The 20,136-nt window shown below is 42.6% G+C and overlaps 1 protein-coding gene across 2 annotated transcripts in view; it reads right to left on the reverse strand.

Moving 5' to 3' along the window:
• Window positions 1–2,560: 2,560 nt before the first annotated feature.
• Window positions 2,561–20,136, reverse strand: part of RIMS4 (regulating synaptic membrane exocytosis 4) — a 122,178-nt gene continuing 104,602 nt past the window's right edge. For both annotated transcript variants that reach the window (XM_061631426.1, XM_061631427.1), the window contains exons 3-6: window positions 8,707–8,819; window positions 6,086–6,187; window positions 4,841–4,980; window positions 2,561–3,787 (exon numbers count right to left, since the gene is read on the reverse strand). In XM_061631426.1, the coding sequence (XP_061487410.1) occupies window positions 3,569–3,787; window positions 4,841–4,980; window positions 6,086–6,187; window positions 8,707–8,819 (574 nt within the window). In that variant the 3' untranslated portion in view covers window positions 2,561–3,568. The remainder of the gene's footprint in view (window positions 3,788–4,840; window positions 4,981–6,085; window positions 6,188–8,706; window positions 8,820–20,136) is intronic.

The raw sequence follows: 20,136 nt of genomic DNA on the forward strand, positions 1-20,136 counted from the left end.
CTCTGGATTGTGTGTGTATAGCACACTAAAGTCAGAAAGGAATTACTTTCATTTGCTTTCCATATTGGTCTATTGCCATAAGTAAAAAAAATCCTCTGTATACTTGTTTGAGAGTAGCCCCTATCAAAACCAGTGGGGCTTACTTCTGAGTAATTCTGCACATGGCTGGGAATTCTAAACTAGATTAGTTAATGCAGAACACTTTTGTCTCTGGCTCTGCCCATTACTGGCATGTGGTGCCCAATAGATTACCCTGAGGGAATGCAGCCCTCAATAGAAAAACGGTTGCCCACCACTACTCTAGAGAGTAGGGGCTTTCACAAGGGAGGATAAGAATGAAAACAACAGCTTTACTTTGGAATGTATCATTTCTAGATGTTGTTCATGTGGACTGAAAAGTGAGGTGTTTGAAAATCAGATCCGTATTCTAGCTTTTCATTTACATATACTGGTCAGGGAACTAGGGAGGCCTCTGCAAATGTGTGCCCAGGAGCATTGCCAATCCTTTACCAAGGCAGAACCTTGTGACTGTTTCTGAGGTTGCCTCTACCTTTCAGCATTTTTACTCCTACTCCCCCTATTAACATTTGGGTAAGAACTGACGTCTACACTGCAGGGTACATACAAAACCGGACTAACTAGATTTACAGGCTCAAACAAGTAAGCAAAATCTTTGAATGTATAAAGCATTAACATCTGCTGCTCAGTTCCCAGGTTTGGAATGTGTTTGTTTTTCTCATAGTCCTTTTAAAGACAAGGTTATCAAAAGAGTCAATGGCTACCAATCACTAAATCTAACCCAGTCTATTCTAGTTCATACACATACTATACAATATTGCCTAGTACCTACTATACACAAATACGAAGAAGATTCAGTTTGAAGTATAGTTAAGTGTGTTTATAAAGGAATAGAAAAAAAGTCACAACTTATTTTGACCAGCATGCAACAATCTTCCTTCAGCCAATACACAGAAAATGTTTAATATGAATTGGAAAAGGAATTATACTTGAAACCACAGGCATAGAAGAAATTCAGATAATCAGACTGAAACTCTGGAACTTCTATGACTTTAATATATTTAAAATTAGTGTTCTCTTATGCTATTATCTATATTAGGTTACTTCTAACAGAGCTCATTACTGGGCCTACTGTTTTTCTAGTCATTTGGTTGTTATTTCCCAAACCATTAAAAATACTATCTATAACATATGACTGTCTAAGTTTCATTCTATAGTAAGTCATGCTTTAGTCATGCTTAGTTCACAGTCCACGTATAAACCTTGTTATTACTTTGTGGTGTAACAATAGATCAGGAAGCCATATTGAGAGATGGTTCCTAAATGTTAACACGGGACTCAGCATCTTGAACCTGTGAAACGAAATCAGCTTTCAATGTCCTAACAGGAAAACAGATTTGAGATAGAAATCAGTAAATCTTCATTAGAAATGAGAACGAAAACAAAACATCTAACAATGTACAAAAGGTAGATCTAACTACAGATAGAGTATCCTGGCCTGAAGTACTTTCTATAATTACTCTCTAGAGCCTCCAGTCATAGCTGTGACCAGGTAAATTGTTTCATTTGTTTCATTTGTGCAGTCTGCTGTATTAAATAAACCACCCACCTACTCTATCATGCAGAGCTTGGAAAAGTTACTTTTTTGAACTACAACTCCCATCAGCCCAATCCTGTGGCCATACTGGCTGCGGCTGATGGGAGTTGTAGTTCAAAAAAGTAACTTTTCCAAGCTCTATAGGTGACTCTTTCTCTTGACAATTTGCTGTCTTCTTAGCTGTATGCAGAGTATATATCTATAGCGATATCTTTTTATTGGTTAACATAAAAATTTCCCTTTTATTTTTGTGTTCATTTGAAAACAATCCACAAAGCCTATCTGCACTGACTAGGTCATTTTCACAAGTGGGTTGGACTAAGTCCCCCTTTCGCCCGCAGTCCTTTGATGGCATCATTGCTCCAGCTGAGTCACATGTAGCTCTGCTGAAAAATAAAGCTTCTTCTGTTGACTTGCCATACACCCCTCGAATGCACTAGAAGACACACCCTTATTTACTGAATCTGGAATGTACACAGCTTTGTGGCAATAATGGTGGATGGAGGATCAACAATGCATGATGAGTAGAGCACATCCACTCCTTGATCATACATATATACAGGCAGATGCATACACACAAAAAGACAAGTGGAAGCTGACATGCCAATGTTCATCTCTCCCTCCCATTCATTCAAAAGTGCATTATAGTCATTCACACATGTGCACAAACCAAGCGAGAGGTTGAACAGTGCTCTTCTAGTGTCACTGGTGAAAACACCCTTAATAAGTCATTAGCTGTCTTCTGGGCCTGAGCTTTGGGGAAATCCTGTTCCTTCTCCTTCTCCAAGTTATTTCATACCATGAGGGAATCAGCTGCCTGAATGCAACACTCCTTTTTCTTTCAGTGCAGGGTTCAAAGCTCTCCTGTATTCATCTCTCAGATGACAAAGAAAACTTCCTCTTCTGATATTTCCCCGCTTCTTCTTTTTTAAACACACAAACAAATTCAACCTTTCATGTTGTCGTTTCATTTACAAAGGCAGAAGAAAGTATTGCTACCTCAAACCGATCCCTTTCCCAGAGGAAAGTGGCACATCACAACCTATGCGCTACAAAACCACAAAGCATGACTAGAACATGGAAGCAAAAACGCAACAGGGTGAACAGCAAAAGCTGAGGTAAGGTATGGTGTGTGTTTTTGCAATGCTCATATCTAACAATGGCCTAGCGAATATCATCTCTGCCAGATTTCCAGTTTGCATTCAGCAACATTCTCTGTGCAACGTTTCAGCTAATGGGCTTGCTACGCACTCTGCATTACAACTAACTGGTATAACCAAAGCATATTCTTTTGTTCTTCCAGCAAAAATGCATCAGCAGTACTGTTGGCCTAAGTCCTGTAGTAGAAGACACTGCTGGTAGTTTGGCACAGTGTAAAAAATACAGTGATGTCTGTACATCAAACTGAACTGTGGAACTTGTTCTAAATAAATAGTTGCAGTTCCTTCCCCAAACCTCCACTCTTTAAAGGAAAACAAAAGTTTACAAAACCCACAAAATTTCCCTGAAACTACTGTTTTCTTTTAGGTCAGATGCTTGCTTTTGAATATTTAAGAACTGCCAAAAGTTCTCTTGTTTTTCAATTTGTAAAATAGCTTTAAGAAAAAAAAACATCTTCCCCAATTAAAAAAGATGCTGCAACATTTCAAGGTTTTACACTGATTTGAAGCAAGGGTGCATGAGTGACAGTGAAAAAGGGGAACAAAAAGGTATGTTTTGTGTGTGTCATTTCATAATTAGGATTCATTCCCTGCAGCTCCTCCTACTTAGATGGAGAAAGATCATTGCCCTCCATCTTGGTTCCTGTCCAAGGTTACTTGGCTATCCCCACCTTCAGGTTCCTCCAAGGACTGATCGAAGATGCAATGCGCTTGAGGACAGCGTTCTGGCAAACAAAACCTTGACAGCATGATTTTAAAAACAGAAGCAGTCCCCCCGGAACTTCCTTGTCAATTAAGACCTGTCACAACAAGGTCCTACTGTGCTCTCCAAGGAAAGCTGCGAGGATTGGCGCAGGAGTGGAGCAGTAGCAGGATCCACCATTGAAGAGGTTGGGAAAAGCTTATACCAACCCACCGCCAAAGTTGACAAATCAAGTTCTTCCAAAAGAACCCGGGCAACTCCCATGAAGTGTTTGCGTTCCATGCGTCCGTAGTTTCCCCAGACTATCACCTTGGAAACAAGAGGGGTGGGAGCCGTGCTTAGTTCACAATTAACATCACACAAATAATGGGAGGGTGGCATGGGACTGCTTTTTGACAATGCATTCATACAGATTAGGATTGGAACAATACTGAAGAAGACCAAAGAAGAACTCAAGGAGAAGGTAGGTGGAGATTCAGGTCAACTGCAGTGCATTTTCATAGTAGAAAATGCAACCTCCTGACTTCTAAGCTTCCTGGGCAAGCTTAAAAGTATGCACCACCTCCTCTTCCTTCAATTCTTCATAGAATGGCCGTTTATGCATTGTCAAAAAAGAGGAAATGCACTACCAAAAAAGAGGACAAAAGAGGACACAGATTTGTATAACACTTGCATATGCTAATAGAGAGCCAGTGTGGTATAATGGTTAGGGAGTTGGTCTATGTCGTAGGAGAGCAGAACCTGAATCTCCACCCGGCCATGAAGTTCACTGGATGAACTTGGGCCAGTTACTCTCTCTCAGCCAAACCGACCTCACAGGTTGTGAGGACATAGTGGGGAGGGGAAAACCATGTATACCACCTTGAGCTCCTTGGAGGAAAGGTCTGATATAAATGTAAGAAAGAAATGTACCCAGTGACATGCAACTAAGTTACACTCAGTGTAGACCTACTGAAATCAATACTCTGGGTATGACTAACATAGGACATCACCTCATACTATAATTTAAATAGAAATACAATACTTCTCATCATATTGACCAGGTGGCCTGTGTACCTGTTCAGTCCGCTGTCCTGGTGTTTATTGCTGATGGGCAACTTAAAAGCCTGTCCTGCTCTCCCTTGTGACCAGTCTTTTTCTTTAAACTGGATTTGACTGGGCAGTCTAAGTAGAGGGCTGTCCTTTGTAAAGTAGGACACATGGCTACTCTAGTTCTTGACCAAAATGGCAATTCATCAAAAGCACAACTTCTCTTTTCCTGTGTTGTGCCTCCCCCATAAGTGCCACGTTCTAGTTGGCTTCACAAGTCATCCTGCCCTAGTTGTGAGATTTACCCGCAGGTCTCCAACAGGTCCATCTTACCTGCAGTACTTTGCCTTGTGGACTCTCTGGGAAAAGTAACACTTGATTGTACAGGGGATCTAAGGATTTGCGAGCCACTTTGGTCTTTTTCTTTGCAATGCACACCCCATTTTCTAGAAGATAGGCCTTGATGTAAGCAGCTAGAAGAAAAACAGTAAAAGTTTGATTTTTCATGTTAAATACAAAGGATGTATGGAAGAATGGTTTAGTTGACAAGCGTTTGTTTTGAGGGGAAAGCTTCCTGCATATTATTGGAAGTGCCTTTTCCCCCCAGAAGGCCTTGCTTGGTGACTGAGAGAAACTGAAATAAGGTGCAACTGGCTTTGGTTTATGTTTATCTCAGTGGAGGCTGGTCCATTAAGGCAAATGGAGCACTGCCCCACCAACTTCAGTCTGCTCTCAGCCAACCCCGACTTGTCTGCTTTTTAAAGTTACAACCAGTCTAGGGGGTAACACTGCCTGCCATCTTCTTCCTCCTTAGTCTCAGTGCTGCCCTTGTAGAACTAAGTAAGGAGGAGGAGGATGGGGACAAAACTAGAACTAGTTGGCTCTGCCTGTCGTTGGCTCTGGCTCCACCTAGTGTTGACCTCCCTGCATTCCGCCCCACCAGTCCCAATGAGCACCAGCCACTACTGGTTTATCCCAGAGCTTGGAAAAGTTACTTTTTTGAACTACAACTTCCATCAGTCCAATCCAGTGGTCATGCTGGCTGGGGCTGATAGGAGTTGTAGTTCAAAAAAGTAACTTTTCCAAGCTCTGGTTTATCCTAAGTCATCATCACACATGTAACAAGTGTCTATCCAGGACCAGCCCAAGACTTTTTGCTGTCTAAGGTGAAGGACAAGATGGTTCCCCTGCTATTCCTTATACAGAAGTCGAATGGACTGAAAGGCGAATCTTGTTTCAACATTATTGCTGGGACAGTATCCTCCTCCACAAATTAGGACAGCAGAGTAGCTTGCGGGTGCAAGGTGGGTTGTCCACCCACAGAGGAGAATGCCTGGATGGGCTGACACTACTGTCCCTCCCTCATCCCAACTGTGCATCCCAGCATCTGCAACCTGAAGTAGCCACCTTGTTCTACCTAACAGGGCTGGTAATTCCTTTGTAAAAACCAATCAACCTTTGTCAATGCTAGTCAATGATCTAGCTATTATCCAGCATTTTGTAGAGGCAAAGAGCCAGCCATTTGTTAAAAGACAGAGAAAATTTAGACAGAGAGAGAGAGAGACTGAAAAACTCTACCTGGTAGGGTTTTGGAACCAGGCTTTGGAGTCAGTCCTCGGGCTTGAATGATATCCACTTCCAGTTGTCCATTTCGTTCCTGTAACCCAATTTCCACATCACCTGGACAGCAAGCAAAATGCAACATTAAGGACAAATATCCAATTGTCAACAAAGATCTCTATAAATGGCTGCTCACTGCCATGAGTACTCTTTAAAATTAGAGGCTTTAGAATAATGCAGTACTCTCCACTCTGTCACTAGATTATCATTACGCACAAGTCAGGCCTATACTTGCAAGGCATGAAACCCCACTTGATAATCTAGAGGTAAGGAAGATGTGGAGAAAGTGGCAACAGGACCACTGACCAGCCATTTCAGAGGATATGACTGAGATACTGGCCTACCACTTCTTAAAGTGGTCCACCAGGCAAATTAACTGCCAGACCCTTTGAACCAACCTTCTCTTTCAAACTATGCACCCTTCCTCAAATGACTTTTAATTTTTTAAAACAAATTTAACATCAGGAGAAAATCCAGAGGGAAACCTGTTTTGTTTTCAGAAGTTCTGATCAGTGAGGCAATAAAGGGGGACACATATTATAAAGGTGCATAACATTGTGTGTGGTATCATGAAAGTGAAAAGAGAGACATTTTTCCAATAAAGCTGAAGAGTGAGTGATTCAGGGACAGACAATATACTTCTTCACACCACATATAGTTAAACTATGGAATTTGCTACCACAAGATGTAGTGAAGGCCCCCAATTTTGCTTAAAAAACTGGTTAGACCAATTCATGGAGGATAAAACTATCGACAGATACTACTCATGACAGCTATACTATCTCTGGGATCAAAGGTTTTCTAATCAGAAATTCTCAGAGTGGTTTAATAGTCAATTGTAATTCTGTGAGCAGAATAGGAGTTTCCTAATAACTCTCAACAGCACCCTTAACAAACTACAGTTCCCAGGATTCTTTGGGAGGGAAGCCATACTGCTTTAAATGCATAGTGCAGATGGAGCCTTGGTTAAACTAGTATGGTAAATATTATTTGGAAATGTGACAAGATGACCACGTAGTAGTTTTTTTTTTTTTTTACAGCTTGAAAGCAGTTATTAAGAGGAGGTCACATCTAGGGAACTCAGCATAACATTCAGAGTTTTGAAACACTGACATGTAGAGGACTTCAGACAGCTCCAAGAGTGATGATCCAAGACTTTATTTTTTAAAAAGTTAGACATTATTGCCAACCTATATGAATTTAAGGGTATAAATATTAGATTCAGTTCAAAGAAAATTTCAAGAGACTTTTGACACCTTAGCATCCCACATCATTATGTTTTGTCTTTTCCTCCTGTGGGACAAGCTCTGAGAGATCATTTGGATAGGACTTTCTAAAGAAAAGTTACCTCCTTAAAAACCCTTAGAAAGCTTTTATTTTGAAACATGTTTTTGCTTATTACATCTACCACTACTTTGTGTGTGTGTGTGTGTGTGTCTGTTTATGTCTCATGCTCGCATACCATATCTTATTATGTAAATATTGTTTGATATTTTAAAGTAAACTAAATTGTGATAAAGGCCCTTCTCTTAAGTAATTTGATTTATATCTAATGTTGATATAATACCTGTCAGGACCCATACAATATTGGGGATGGGGGAGAATATTCGCTACATCAGATTTATTACTGGATTTTGACATAATCCGACAATCCGCACTGTTTTTGGACTGGCATTGATTTCTTGCAGTGGGTCATGGCTGTCATCAGCATGTTTTTTTTTAATCCGCTCCAAATTTTGCGTTATTGACTTCATAATCAGGTTTCCTCTAAACTGATGCATTCTTAACTCAATAGAACAAGTGCGTACAGCATAAGCATTTTCGTTAGCAATTATGTTATTTTTTCCCTGGGAAAAAACCCACAAATTGGCAATTGCGCAAACAATCAGGAACAAAAAAAATGGTGGATTGGTACTGAAAGCTGGACTGTCACAATTCAAATGGATAGGAACCACCAACCACCCATTCCTACACAACTTACAGGGGTACATTCTTTATGGGTAATGCCACACATTCTGGTTTACATAAGCCACTCAGGGTTTCCTTAGCTACTGGGATGATAGAGCTTGGACACTTCCAGATGGTCAGTGTCTTCAGATGGGATTCAATCACACACTGGCAAATTCAGGTTGCACAGTTACAGCTGACTGAGAGGTCTCACACAACCCGCTACCCCAAAAGATCAGACTTTTTGCGATAAAAAAATTGATGGGAAAATGCACTGGAAAGTGAGGGATCACACTTGCTTTGATGCAACATCATCTAACCCTCCCACAAAGAAATCAGAATGAATGCTCCTGAAATAGACAAGATTGTATAATCTCCCTGGAAACAAATGAATGCTCAATACACAGGTTATCTGGAAGCACCCCTTATCTGTTAGAAGCATACAGCGACACCGTGTTCATTTCTGTTCCTCTCTTGTATCCCTGTGTCTGTTTATACATTCATAAGTCTCTTGCGGTAGGGACCTAGCAAACCTGTACTTTGCAAAGCACCATGAACATTCATAGTATGATACAAATTCATACATACATTCATGTATAAACACATACAAATAATGGATTTCTGTTCCTTACCCATAGAGGTAGTGGCCAAGGTCTGGCGACCCACAAATTGTGCTGGCCCCATGCTACCGAGGAAATCGCTAAACTGCCCAGCGGCTGCCAGATGAACTCCATTGAAATTCAAGCTGTAAAATAAATTGGTTGTTGTCACTCATTATTTCAAGACCCAGTAATTAAAGAGCCTTAAGTTATCTGGAAATATGCATGAAATGAAGAGCTATTTTCTATGAGCTCCAGTCTCACTGGTTTCCACATTGGCTTGTTGCAGATCATCCACTTTCAGTTTCTCCCCACAACCCACAAGAAATGTGACTGTATTTATAATAATCACAGACAAAACAATTATAATCAGGATAAATTAGCTTGGGAAAAATTGTAATCTTTTCCTGTAGCAAGTTTCTCTCCCCTCCTTCCTGAAACTTTAGCCTGCGGGGCTGAGTGGTTTGCAATTAATTTTTTTGCTGATGTGCATACTCTCTCTTTCTCCCAAGGCTATTACTTTTGGGAGGGAATCTAAGCTAAACAGACTAGCTGTTCTCTATTTATACTCAAAGAAAAGCACATCAGATGAACGCAGAAATTCCCTTTCACCATTAAAAAATCATTGCTAAGCTGAATAGATTTGTGAAGTGAAAATTATGCATTAGTAGGATGTATCTGTTAAGGTGCATCCTGATTTACTTCCTTGCTGTATTTCATTTAATTTCACTTCTGACCCTCTGTTAATTTCTGGCACATTTCCCATACTAAAGTGCTTCCTCCACCCAGAAATTTGAAGGACTTTTTTTTCTTTTCTTTTGAAAAATTTAATTTCCTGATTATGCCACCAATGAGATCATCATGCACTAATCAGCAATTGCCATGCTTCTAAAATGATCTGAACGATCAAGAAAATGATCAAGAAAATTCAGTTGGATGTTCCTAGTCAACCCAAGATCCTGGTTTCTGGTACATGTGAATTGGACTGTCCAGGTTTCCAATCTTAAGTTCAGTTCTTCACATTTCCACAACAGTTTGCAATTTTTAAAAAGTCCTCATGAAAATTCATCCCTATTTCAGTGTGAATTTCTCCTAAAATATAATTTTTGTATGCATTTTTGCCTAATGTACATTTTTGCACAGCATGTTTTCCCTAATATTTATATTTCCCCTAGTATAATACATTTTGTGTGCTATTTTCACTAATATATGCATTTTGTGCATACTTTACCGTAGTACATACATTTCCGTACACATTATTTGGGTGAACTGCTTTGTAAAATCTGGAGAACTGTGAATTTCAAAGGATGGCTGTTGGAACCACAACAGCAGGGATCATTCAGTGTATGTAGGTTCATTCTGTTATCGGTTGGCTGACAGCAGATTATGATTGGCTGGAAGTTCTAGTCAGTCGGGAGTTAGCTGTTAGTGAGGGAGAGGGTTGACTCTTATCAACCCTGACCACTGACTGCTAGGACTGATGGGAGGTGTAGTCCAAAACATTTGGAGGGCACCAGGTTTGGGTAGATAATACTGAACTCGGCGGAACAATATGAAGATAGCTTCATATGTTAATGTGATCACAAAAAGCAGACTGACATATTAACCATGTCTAACTATGGATGATGCCAGCTCATCATCAGCCAACCTCTAACTGAATGGGGTTTTGACACCTACTAATTCTCGCATGTGGATGTTTGTAGGATTGGGGCAACTCATCTATATAATTAACAGAAAACACATGTCATCTTATGTACAGCAGGCATGGTATGAATGTATGTTTGCTCTTCTCAGTACAGATGTACCTTTCTCTAATGACACACTTTGGGGAAGGACCATAGCTCAGTGCCAAATAGGGATGGGTGAGAAATTCAATTCAAGCCAAATTTATCAAATTTGTACTTTCCAAAACAATGTGAGAACCGAAACACAGTCACATTTTGAACTTGGCACTTTTCCAAATTTTGCAATGAAGTTTGCCAACCAACCAGTGTTTACAAAAATGCATATGTAAGGGGAAAGTGTGCATAAAAATGAAATTATGAGTGAAAGTAACATACAAAAGCGCATTATATTAGAAATTGCTTGCAAAAATGTGTACTGTTAAAATTGCCTACAAAATGTGTTTATTAGGAGAAATTCACACTAAAATGCTAGAGAATTTTCATGAGGATTAAAAAAAATCTTTAAATTGCTGCACAAATGTAGAGAACTGAATTTAAGATTGGAAAAATGCAAAACAGAAAGAAATGCAATTGACAGATTTTTCCATCCCTAGTGGGAGAGGCTTTGCATGCAGAAGGTCCCAGTTTCAATCCCCAGCATTTCCAGGTACTGCTGGGAGAGAACCCTGTCTGAAATCTTAGACAGCCACTGCCAGTTAGTGTAGACAGTACTGGGCTAGATGGACTAATGGTCTGACTCACAGCTCCCCGTGTCCCTATGTTTCTTCCATAGAAAGGTGTGGGAAGCACAGTACTCCAGCATTTGACTTATTTGCATGGGTGGAGGCAGAACACAAATTCAGTATGGAGATTGGTTCTATGTGTATAGCCCAGGTAAGGAATGTGGGGCTGTTCTGGGTGCAAAAAGCCTGTACTGACTTCTCAACAAATTGTACATGATGTATGCACAGTTCAGTTAAGATACTGGAAGTTATTAGTTAGCAATTTTAGGTTTCACGAAGCAGAGATGCAGCATTAGTGAATGTATGACCCCAAGTACAGATTTGTTTCTGAGAAACTAATTTTAAGAAACAGTGAACCATTTCACAGGGCTGGTATGCATTCCCTGCGGCAATATGTGCCAACAGTGCCACAAAATTTATAATTATGCCATTAATGTGTAGCAGCTTCCACAGGAAAGATGGTTTAAAAGCAAAGGAGGTCATACGAGGAAAGCATGGCAGAACTGGTCCAGAGGACATTTGTTTATTTATTATTATTATTTATTATTTTATTAAAATTCTATCCCATTCTTCCTCCCAAAGGAGCCTAGGGCAGTAATTTATTTATTGACAAAGGTATACAGCCCTCTTGAAGATGCTGCGCTCTAATGAAAACCCTAGCAGAGAACTGAGACCCTGAAACAAAATCTTGCTTTGGTGCAGGGAAAGAAGTATTTATGCCCTCTGGATTCTCCCTCACTGGTTATTTCTTGACTTGGAACCATTCAAGGTGTGGATCGAGCTGGATTTTCCAATGATCTGCATATTCTTCATCTTTGCAGAACAATCCTGTTTGTTCTGAACTTCAATGGCTTTCCTACGACACTGGATTCCCCCTCTCAATATATTGTTCTTTTCTTGATTATACTCACATCACATCTCTCTCTCTCTCTCTCTCTGTGCCATCCCCCTCCATTTGAATAATGCAAGCTCTAAGCAGGGAGGAAACAAGCTAAGCCTATAATAGCCTACAACAGTGGTGGAGGAAAAGGCAGTGAAGCTGCTTTCCTTTTGAAATACTGATAATTTCTTTTGAAATATTGATATCTCCTTTCATTTATCAATATTTTCCTTTCAAAATATCAATATTTCCTTTTAAAATATCAATATTAATATTGATAGTTTGGGGAGGAAAAAAATGGACAGGTAAAAGCAAAAGACAGCAGACAAAGAACCAATTTGAATTGATACCACCCATTAGGTCGACAGAACGCTTTCAAAGCAGCACTAGGCAACGGATCCAATCCATAGTACAGATGCAAATTGAGAAATAATTACCTATAATTTTAAATGAAAATACAATTCTCAACATAGTGGGAAATACTGTGACCAGGTGAGCTGTATGCCTGCTCAGTCAGTACTCCTCCAAACTGACAGCTACCTTCTGGCTGGATTCATGGCCACCTTAGTCACCAAACTAATTTGCACCTTCAGAGTTCTACTGTCCCAGATGGAGAGGCTATCCAAAGCCAGCTGGTCAGGCAGTCTCCCTGCCTGCCTTGTGCTAGGAGACCCCCTCAATACAGAGCAGAAGAAAGTTAATCTTTGTTAGCAGTGAGGGGAGTCTCCCTGAGCTTCCTCTGAGCTGGGAGGAGCATGGGAAAGTATCCAAAATGAGACCAGGGCCAGCTCCAGATCTCTGGGGGCCCTTGAGCACAGGCTATTAAGTGGGGCCCTTGTCCTCCTCCTCCAACCATACTCCTCCTCTCTCATGGTCCCAGACCTTGAAAGGAAAAATCTCGACTGAACCCCCCCCCCTATTGTCAAAGAAAAGCAACACGACATTTTGAACTTTTGAAATTATGTGTGCCATTTTATTTATTTATTTATTTATTATGAGATTTGTTAGTCGCCCATCTGGCTGGATAGCCAGCCACTCTGGGCGACGTACACGATAAAACAGTATATAAAACAGTTAAAAAATTTAAAACACAGTAAACTAGCCTATTCCAAAAGCCTGCCTAAAAAACCAGGTCTTCAGGGTCCGGCGGAAGCTCATTATAGACAGGGCATGGTGTAGATCATTTGGGAGAGAGTTCCATAGGGTGGGGGCCACAATTGAGAAGGCCCTCTCTCGAGTCCTCACCAGTCTAGCTGTTTTGACAGGTGGGATCCAGAGAAGGTCTTCTGAGGCTGATCTTGTTGAGCGGCATCCCTGTCGATGCTGGAGGCGCTCCTTCAAATAAGCTGGGCCACAACCGTATAGGGTTTTAAAGGTTAAGACCAACACCTTGAATTGGGCTCGGTACACAACCGGTAAGCAATGCAACTTCTTCAACACAGGAGTGATGTGATGTCTACGGCGGCCGCCTGTAATCAGACGCGCCGCTGCATTTTGTACCAGCTGTAACTTCCGAACAATTTTCAGGGGTAACCCCACGTAGAGCGCATTACAGTAGTCTAGGCGAGTGGTGATCAGGGCATGTACCACCGGTGGGAGCAGATTATTGGGAAGGTAGGGGCGTAGCCTCCGTATCAGATGGAGTTGATACAGAGCTGCCCGACTCACAGCCGAAACTTGAGCCTCCATGGACAGCTGGGAGTCAAGAATGACCCCCAGGCTATGGACCTGGTCTTTCAGGGGCAGTCATACCCCATTAAGCACCAGGTCTATATCTCCCAACCTTCCCTTGTCTCCCACAAACAGTACCTCGGTTTTGTCAGGATTCAGCTTCAGCTTATTCCTTCCCATCCAGCCACTCACTGACTCCAGACATTTGGACAGGGTTTCCACAGCCAACCTTGGTGAAGATTTAAATGAGAGATAGAGCTGTGTGTCATCCGCATACTGATGACACTGCAGCCCAAATCTCCTGATGATTGCTCCCAGCGGCTTTATATAGATGTTAAAAAGCATTGGAGAAAGGATAGACCCCTGTGGTACCCCACAAATGAGGGGCCAGGGATCTGAGACCTCCTCCTCCAGTACCTCCTTTGGTACCTCCCAGAGAGGAAGGAATGGAACCACTGCAATACAGTACCCCCAATACCTAACCTCTGCAGACGGTCCAAGAGGATACCGTGGTCAACGGTATCAAAAGCCGCTGAGAGATTGAGAAGGACAAGGAAGGTGCATTCGCCTCTATCCCACGCCCTTCTCATATCATCTACCAAGGCGACCAAGGCTGTTTCAGTCCCATGTCCTGGTCTGAAGCCCGATTGAAATGGATCTAGATAGTCCGTTTCTTCCAAGTGTGCTTGCAGCTGTTTAGCCACCACCCGCTCAACTGCCTTGCCTAAGAATGGCACATTTGAGACTGGGCGAAAGTTGTTCAGATCTTGAGGGTTCAAGGAGGGCTTTTTTAAGATTGGTTTTATTATTGCCTCCTTGAGCACTGATGACATTATTCCCTCTTCAAGCAATGCATTTACCATCAGCTTGATTCTCTCTCCCAGTCTATCTTTGCAGCTCATGATGAGCCACGAAGGGCAAGGATCAAGTAGGCAGGTGGTCGGCTTTAAAGTTGAAAGCACCTTGTCCACTTCCTCAGAGGGAAGAAGCTGAAACCGATCCCACGCCACCGAAGCAACACTGATCACATCTGGCTCACTTCCTGTATCCACAGTGTACGGAATATCGCTTTTAATACGATCGATTTTATCCGCAAAGTGTTTAGCAAACTCATCACAGGAGACCTTATCATGTTCCAGCAGTACCGGAGCAACTGGACCGACCAGGCTCCGGACCACTTGGAACAGTCTCCTGGGACAGCACTCTGCAGATGCAATAGAGGCAGCATAGAAATCCTTTTTTGTTGCCCTTATTGCCACATGATAGGCTGCAGCAGCGGCTCTAACCAGTGTTCGATCGTCCTCAGAGTGAGACTTTCGCCACCGGCGCTCTAGCCATCTCACCTCCCGCCTCAGAGTTTGCAACCGTGGGGTAAACCACGGTGCCGTCTGAGTTCTGTTCAGGGGGAGAGGGCGTTTTGGAGCCACTCGGTTCAGTGCCCTGGTGATCGCGTCATTCCAGCCCTCCACCAGGGCCTCAGCCGAGTGGTTGTTTGCTTGCTCCAAAGTATCCCCAAGCGCATTCAAGAATCCATCTGGCTCCATCAGACGCCTGGGGCAGACCATTTTAATGGGCCCTTCAACCCCGCAGAGGTCCATCCTCACCAGGTAGTGATCTGACCATGACAAGGGGGTGATGGATGTATCCCCAATTCCAAGAAGTCCCGAGGTGCTCCAGTGAGACTGGCCTCCGAGTGCACGTTGAAGTCCCCCAACACCAAAAGGTTTTGGGACTGCACCCGCACATCCGAGACCAGCCCCAGCACCTCGGCCAGGGATTCCGTCGTGCAGCGGGGTGGGCGGTACACGAGCAGAATCCCTAGACTGCCCTTCGGTCCCAACCTCCAGTACATGCAATCTGCCACCTTGGTCTCATAGAGTGGGGGTCTGGTGATAACCAAGGACCTTCGATAAATAACCGCCACTCCCCCTCCCCAACTACCAACCCTCGGCCGCTGTGCATACGAAAACCCAGCTGGGCACATGGCAGCCAGAGTAGGAGCGGAAGCTTCATCCAGCCAGGTTTCTGTAATGCATGCTAGGTCCGCGCCCTCATCCAGTATCATATCATGGATGAGGGATGTCTTCTGGGCGACAGACCTGGCATTGCACAGCAGCACTCGAAGGCCGGAGCATGGAGCCAAGCACCCCCCAGCTATCTGTTGGTTCCGGGCAGGCCTGGAACGAGGGACAGATATTACGCATCTCTCTCTGGTTCCTCTTACCTGACATGGCCTGCCCCTAGCTCCCCACCAGCGTCTGCCGCTCAGCCTCGGTATACATTGGCCTCCCACCCTTTCCCCATCTCTCCCCTGTGAATAGCACATGCCCTGATGTTAGCTTCCGCCGCCGTTGAACCTCCCTCACAAGAAGTGGCAGAGTTGAATGGCGCCACAAGGTCTCTTCAAAAGGCCCTCCAACAAAAGGGAGGCGATGCTGTTCCACACAGAGTAGACCCACTGGATTAAGGCCAGTGCCACGGGCGGCCGCAATGTAAATCCGCTGCCAATCTCCTCTTCCTCCTCCTCCTCCGACTTAATGAGGGCCCGGCGGCAGCAGTGGCAAAAGTTCTCCCTCTTCGGCTGGCTACGGTGGACAAGGGGCCGGCAGCCATATGGTAGGTGTTGTAGGCTAATTGGGGCTCCACGGTCAGGAGGAGGGCAACGGCAGCGAGGCAACCACCCGCCGCCTCCTTCTCCTCCGGCTTTGAAAGAGCCCGGCAGCGGCGGCGGCAGTGGCGGCAGCGGCGAGGGTTTCCCAACGTCTCAGCCCTGCTAGCTGGCTGGGCTGGGTGGATGGATGAGCCGGCAGCCGTGGTGAGCGGTACAGGCCAGTTAGATTTTGCGGGCAAAGGGAGAACGGTAACAGCAGCGCTTCTCAGCCCAGCGAGAAGCCGCGGTCCAGAAGAGAAGATGCAACAGCCGCAGTTCCCACTCCTCTGCACCGGCCCTTCGCCCCGCTCCCCACCAGCGAAAGCTCGACTCACCACCGCCCGAAAGGAACACAACTCAACGCCGCCCAGCGCTCCAGAGACCCTCTTTGTTCCCTCTAACGCTCCCACCAAGGCCGTCACAGTCACAGTCACCAGATTTCGTAGGTGCTTATCGGCAGTACAGGTAACAGCGTTTTCTTCTCCATATGGGCTCCAAGAAAAGATGTTGAAAACAACTGCGGAGCTCTAAACGCAGCTCTAAACGCAGAGCTCTAAACGCAGCGTCCTCTTTCTACGCCGCCATTTTTTCATTCTTTCATTTCTTCATCACTGAATGGATACCCCCACCCCCAAACATCTAAAGTTAATCCTTGGGTCTCTCTACCATAATCTCATTTCACACTTCTTTTTGGAGATAAAATTGTAACATTTTTGTGCAAAGTACATAAAGAAATAATATTTGATATTACAGCAACATCCATAAGAGAGGTTGGCTGGTGGGTTGAGCCAGTGAGGGGCCCCTCTGAGCTCCCGGGCTTCGGCCAGTGCCCCAACTGGCCCACTGCTGGAGCTAGGCCTGGATGGGACAGGCTGGCAAGGGAAGGGCGTTGATGCAACTAAAGCTGTTAAATGGCATTACTGGGCTGTGGGCATATTGGTTCATTGCTCCTTCTTCCTCCTGTGTCCTCACTTCCTATGTTCTCACCTCCTATGCATTTTCTTTTCTCCTTTATTCTGCACAACTGAACGCATAGCTTTTTTCTACAGTTTTTTTGCCCCTATGTTCTATAAAAAGTTATTTTCTGTGTTTTCTATATTTTTGCAAATCTCTTGTGTTCCCAAAAGCTTGCCAATAATTTCCTCTTGTGTCTGGATGGTGACATCTTGGCTACACAAGGATCAGCACCCCAAGAAGAAATTCTCCAATAGTGTACAGGGTTCTGAACACAGCAGAAAAGAATTTGCTCCCCAAAACGTTTGTGTGATATGTGTTATTGCATTTTTAAGATGAATGGAATCTTAAGAGCAAGTCAGTTCAATTAATTTTGTCAGTAGGAGAAAGCTGAGTTCAGTTGATTGTGTTTGTACTTATTGTATATGTGTGTTTGCTTATTAATAAAATATATCTTCTAAATCACTATATTAAAGCTTAAACTGCATATAGAAGACAACATAGTTTGTGCATTCTAATACTGAATATTTACCCACAAAAGATATCATTGCATGTTCATCCAATAGTTTGTTTTGACATCCACTGATATTTTATTTCAATCCCACCTTTTACTGTAAGTAGCTATTATACTTGTTATTTCACTGTGAAAGTATTGGTAACATGCAACAGTTATTGGTATTCAATAGAATATGATAGTTGGCCTGCAATTGTAATTAATAGTTGAAAATTGACAGACAATGACATTTAAGGCTCATCTACATGGGAGCATTTCTTTGCAGCAAATACACTTCTTTTACCTTCATTATGGATTTGCACCATCCACAGTTCCTGCTCAGTGTTAGCTGCCAATTGTTTTTTCCCATTCATACAAGTAGGTATTTCTCTGGGAAGGATTAGTCTTGCTGTTTCCTTGTGGCCCTGACCTCTAATTGTACATTTCCACTCTCTCTGGTTGCTAAGTGACAAAGCATACTCCCAGCTGCAGTAGGTTCCTTTAAAAAACCCCGAAAGTGCAAATATCTGTGTTTTCCCTGCCTATGGTTGGTAGGATACAGCTGAAATACAAATCTTTGTTTGAGCAGTGTTACACTTTTGTGTACAAGTTAGGGCAAAAAGAAAATAAAGCACTATTTGCAGCAACATAAAAAAGGCCAGCAGAATGGAGGATAGCAGCCGGAAGTTGCTTGTCAGCCCACAGGAAACAAAATGAAAGAAGGGAAGAGGAGATACTGGGAGTGGAGAGGGGAACGATTGACATACCCATCTAAAAGCATCAGAGCAAAGTGTCCGCAAGCACTATAGAAACGAAGTGGAGACATTGTTTCTCCTCTTTTCATATTACCAGTGGTTTGGGTTAGCATGGATTTACAGGGGGGAAACTGCATGATAGCTTCTGTTTGCTGGTAACATCATCTGAACCATGCAAATGTAAAGGAGATGTGAGAAGCACCAAACACACAGTAAACCACTGTGTATATGAGCCCTTAGTGTATCATTGCACTTGATAGTTGATAACTTATGAGATTTCAAATTTTATAGCTAATAAAAGATTAGGGCTATCAAGATATACCATCAAGTCTAAGGACTCAGATTTCAAGATTTAAAAATGACACATTCAAAAACTTAATTTCAAATGAAAATATGTTGCATTCAGGATCTGGCCCATTTTAAATATTTGTATTATTGTTGTTGTCATTTGGGGTTGTATATCCCAAAATAAGAGTAAGCACTACCAGAACTGGAGAAAATGCCAGATCTGAGCATCTAGGTCCTTGAACTTTGAATTATTTTAAGTTTTTTTAGGATTATTGCAGTTTCTGAATTCATCTATGTGTGGCAAAATACACTGTGTATCTGTTGTCACACATCATGGTGTACATGCTATGTAGCAATATCCATGCAGGAAATAGTCATATGAAGACACATCCTGCTCTCATTAGGCAAATAGACAATTTAGTTCTGTATCCTGGGGGGTTGATTGGATTATAATCGATTTAATTTCTCAAGTAGAGCCACAAATGCAGGAAAATAACTTGCTTAAGTGATCATGCAGAGATCCTTGCAGGCTTTCACAATGCATGCATATTATTCTTGTTGGCAGTGTACTTATGGCTAAATCCATGGTGGTGGGTATTAGATTTTGACTTACAAGACCTGGATGGAAAACCCTAGTTCTGCCATGGGTTTACAGGGTGGTTTGGGCAAATCACAGGACTTTAGCTTCAGTTCCTTCCATGGGAAATAAGATATGAGGACAAACACTATTTGTTTAAAAAAAAGATGGCAAGGCTTCTATGACCAGTTTCATGGGAATTAGCCCCACTGACAAAGTCCTGATGGACATGTATTACAGAATATGATGGCAGAATCCTCCTAAGGTGGTAGAGCGGACTGTACCACTTCAGGCTGCAGGTGAGGGGGACAACCTTTTTTGTAATGCTCCCTGAACCCTACATTCACTCTCCTTACAAATAAAAAACCAGCTCATTAAAGGAGAAATGTTCCAGCCTAGTATTTTGCTCACTCTACTAATTTTCTACTTGCAGCAACTTCTCCCACTTACTGTCCAAAGTGGTACAGTCTATTCTACAACCTCAGGGTTCCACCACCTTATTTCCAACTCAGGATGTGCCATGTATAGTCCCGGCATCAGTGGAACCTACTTCTGTGTAAACATTCATAGGACTGGGCTGCATAGCACTTCGCTCATTAAAAGTTTATCATTACTGTTATTATTACTCTTCAAGTAATAACAGTAAATAAGAAATTAAATAATAACAAAATGAGTGAATTAATGAGTGAATGATAAACTTTGTGGCACACTTTCCTTAAAAAGGTTTGTTTAAAGGCCACATTCAGAAACATTTTCCTTAAATAAATTATAACACATTTGGAACATAT

This window comes from Rhineura floridana, chromosome 6 (assembly GCF_030035675.1).
Source record: "Rhineura floridana isolate rRhiFlo1 chromosome 6, rRhiFlo1.hap2, whole genome shotgun sequence".
NCBI classification, from domain to species: Eukaryota; Metazoa; Chordata; class Lepidosauria; order Squamata; family Rhineuridae; genus Rhineura; species Rhineura floridana.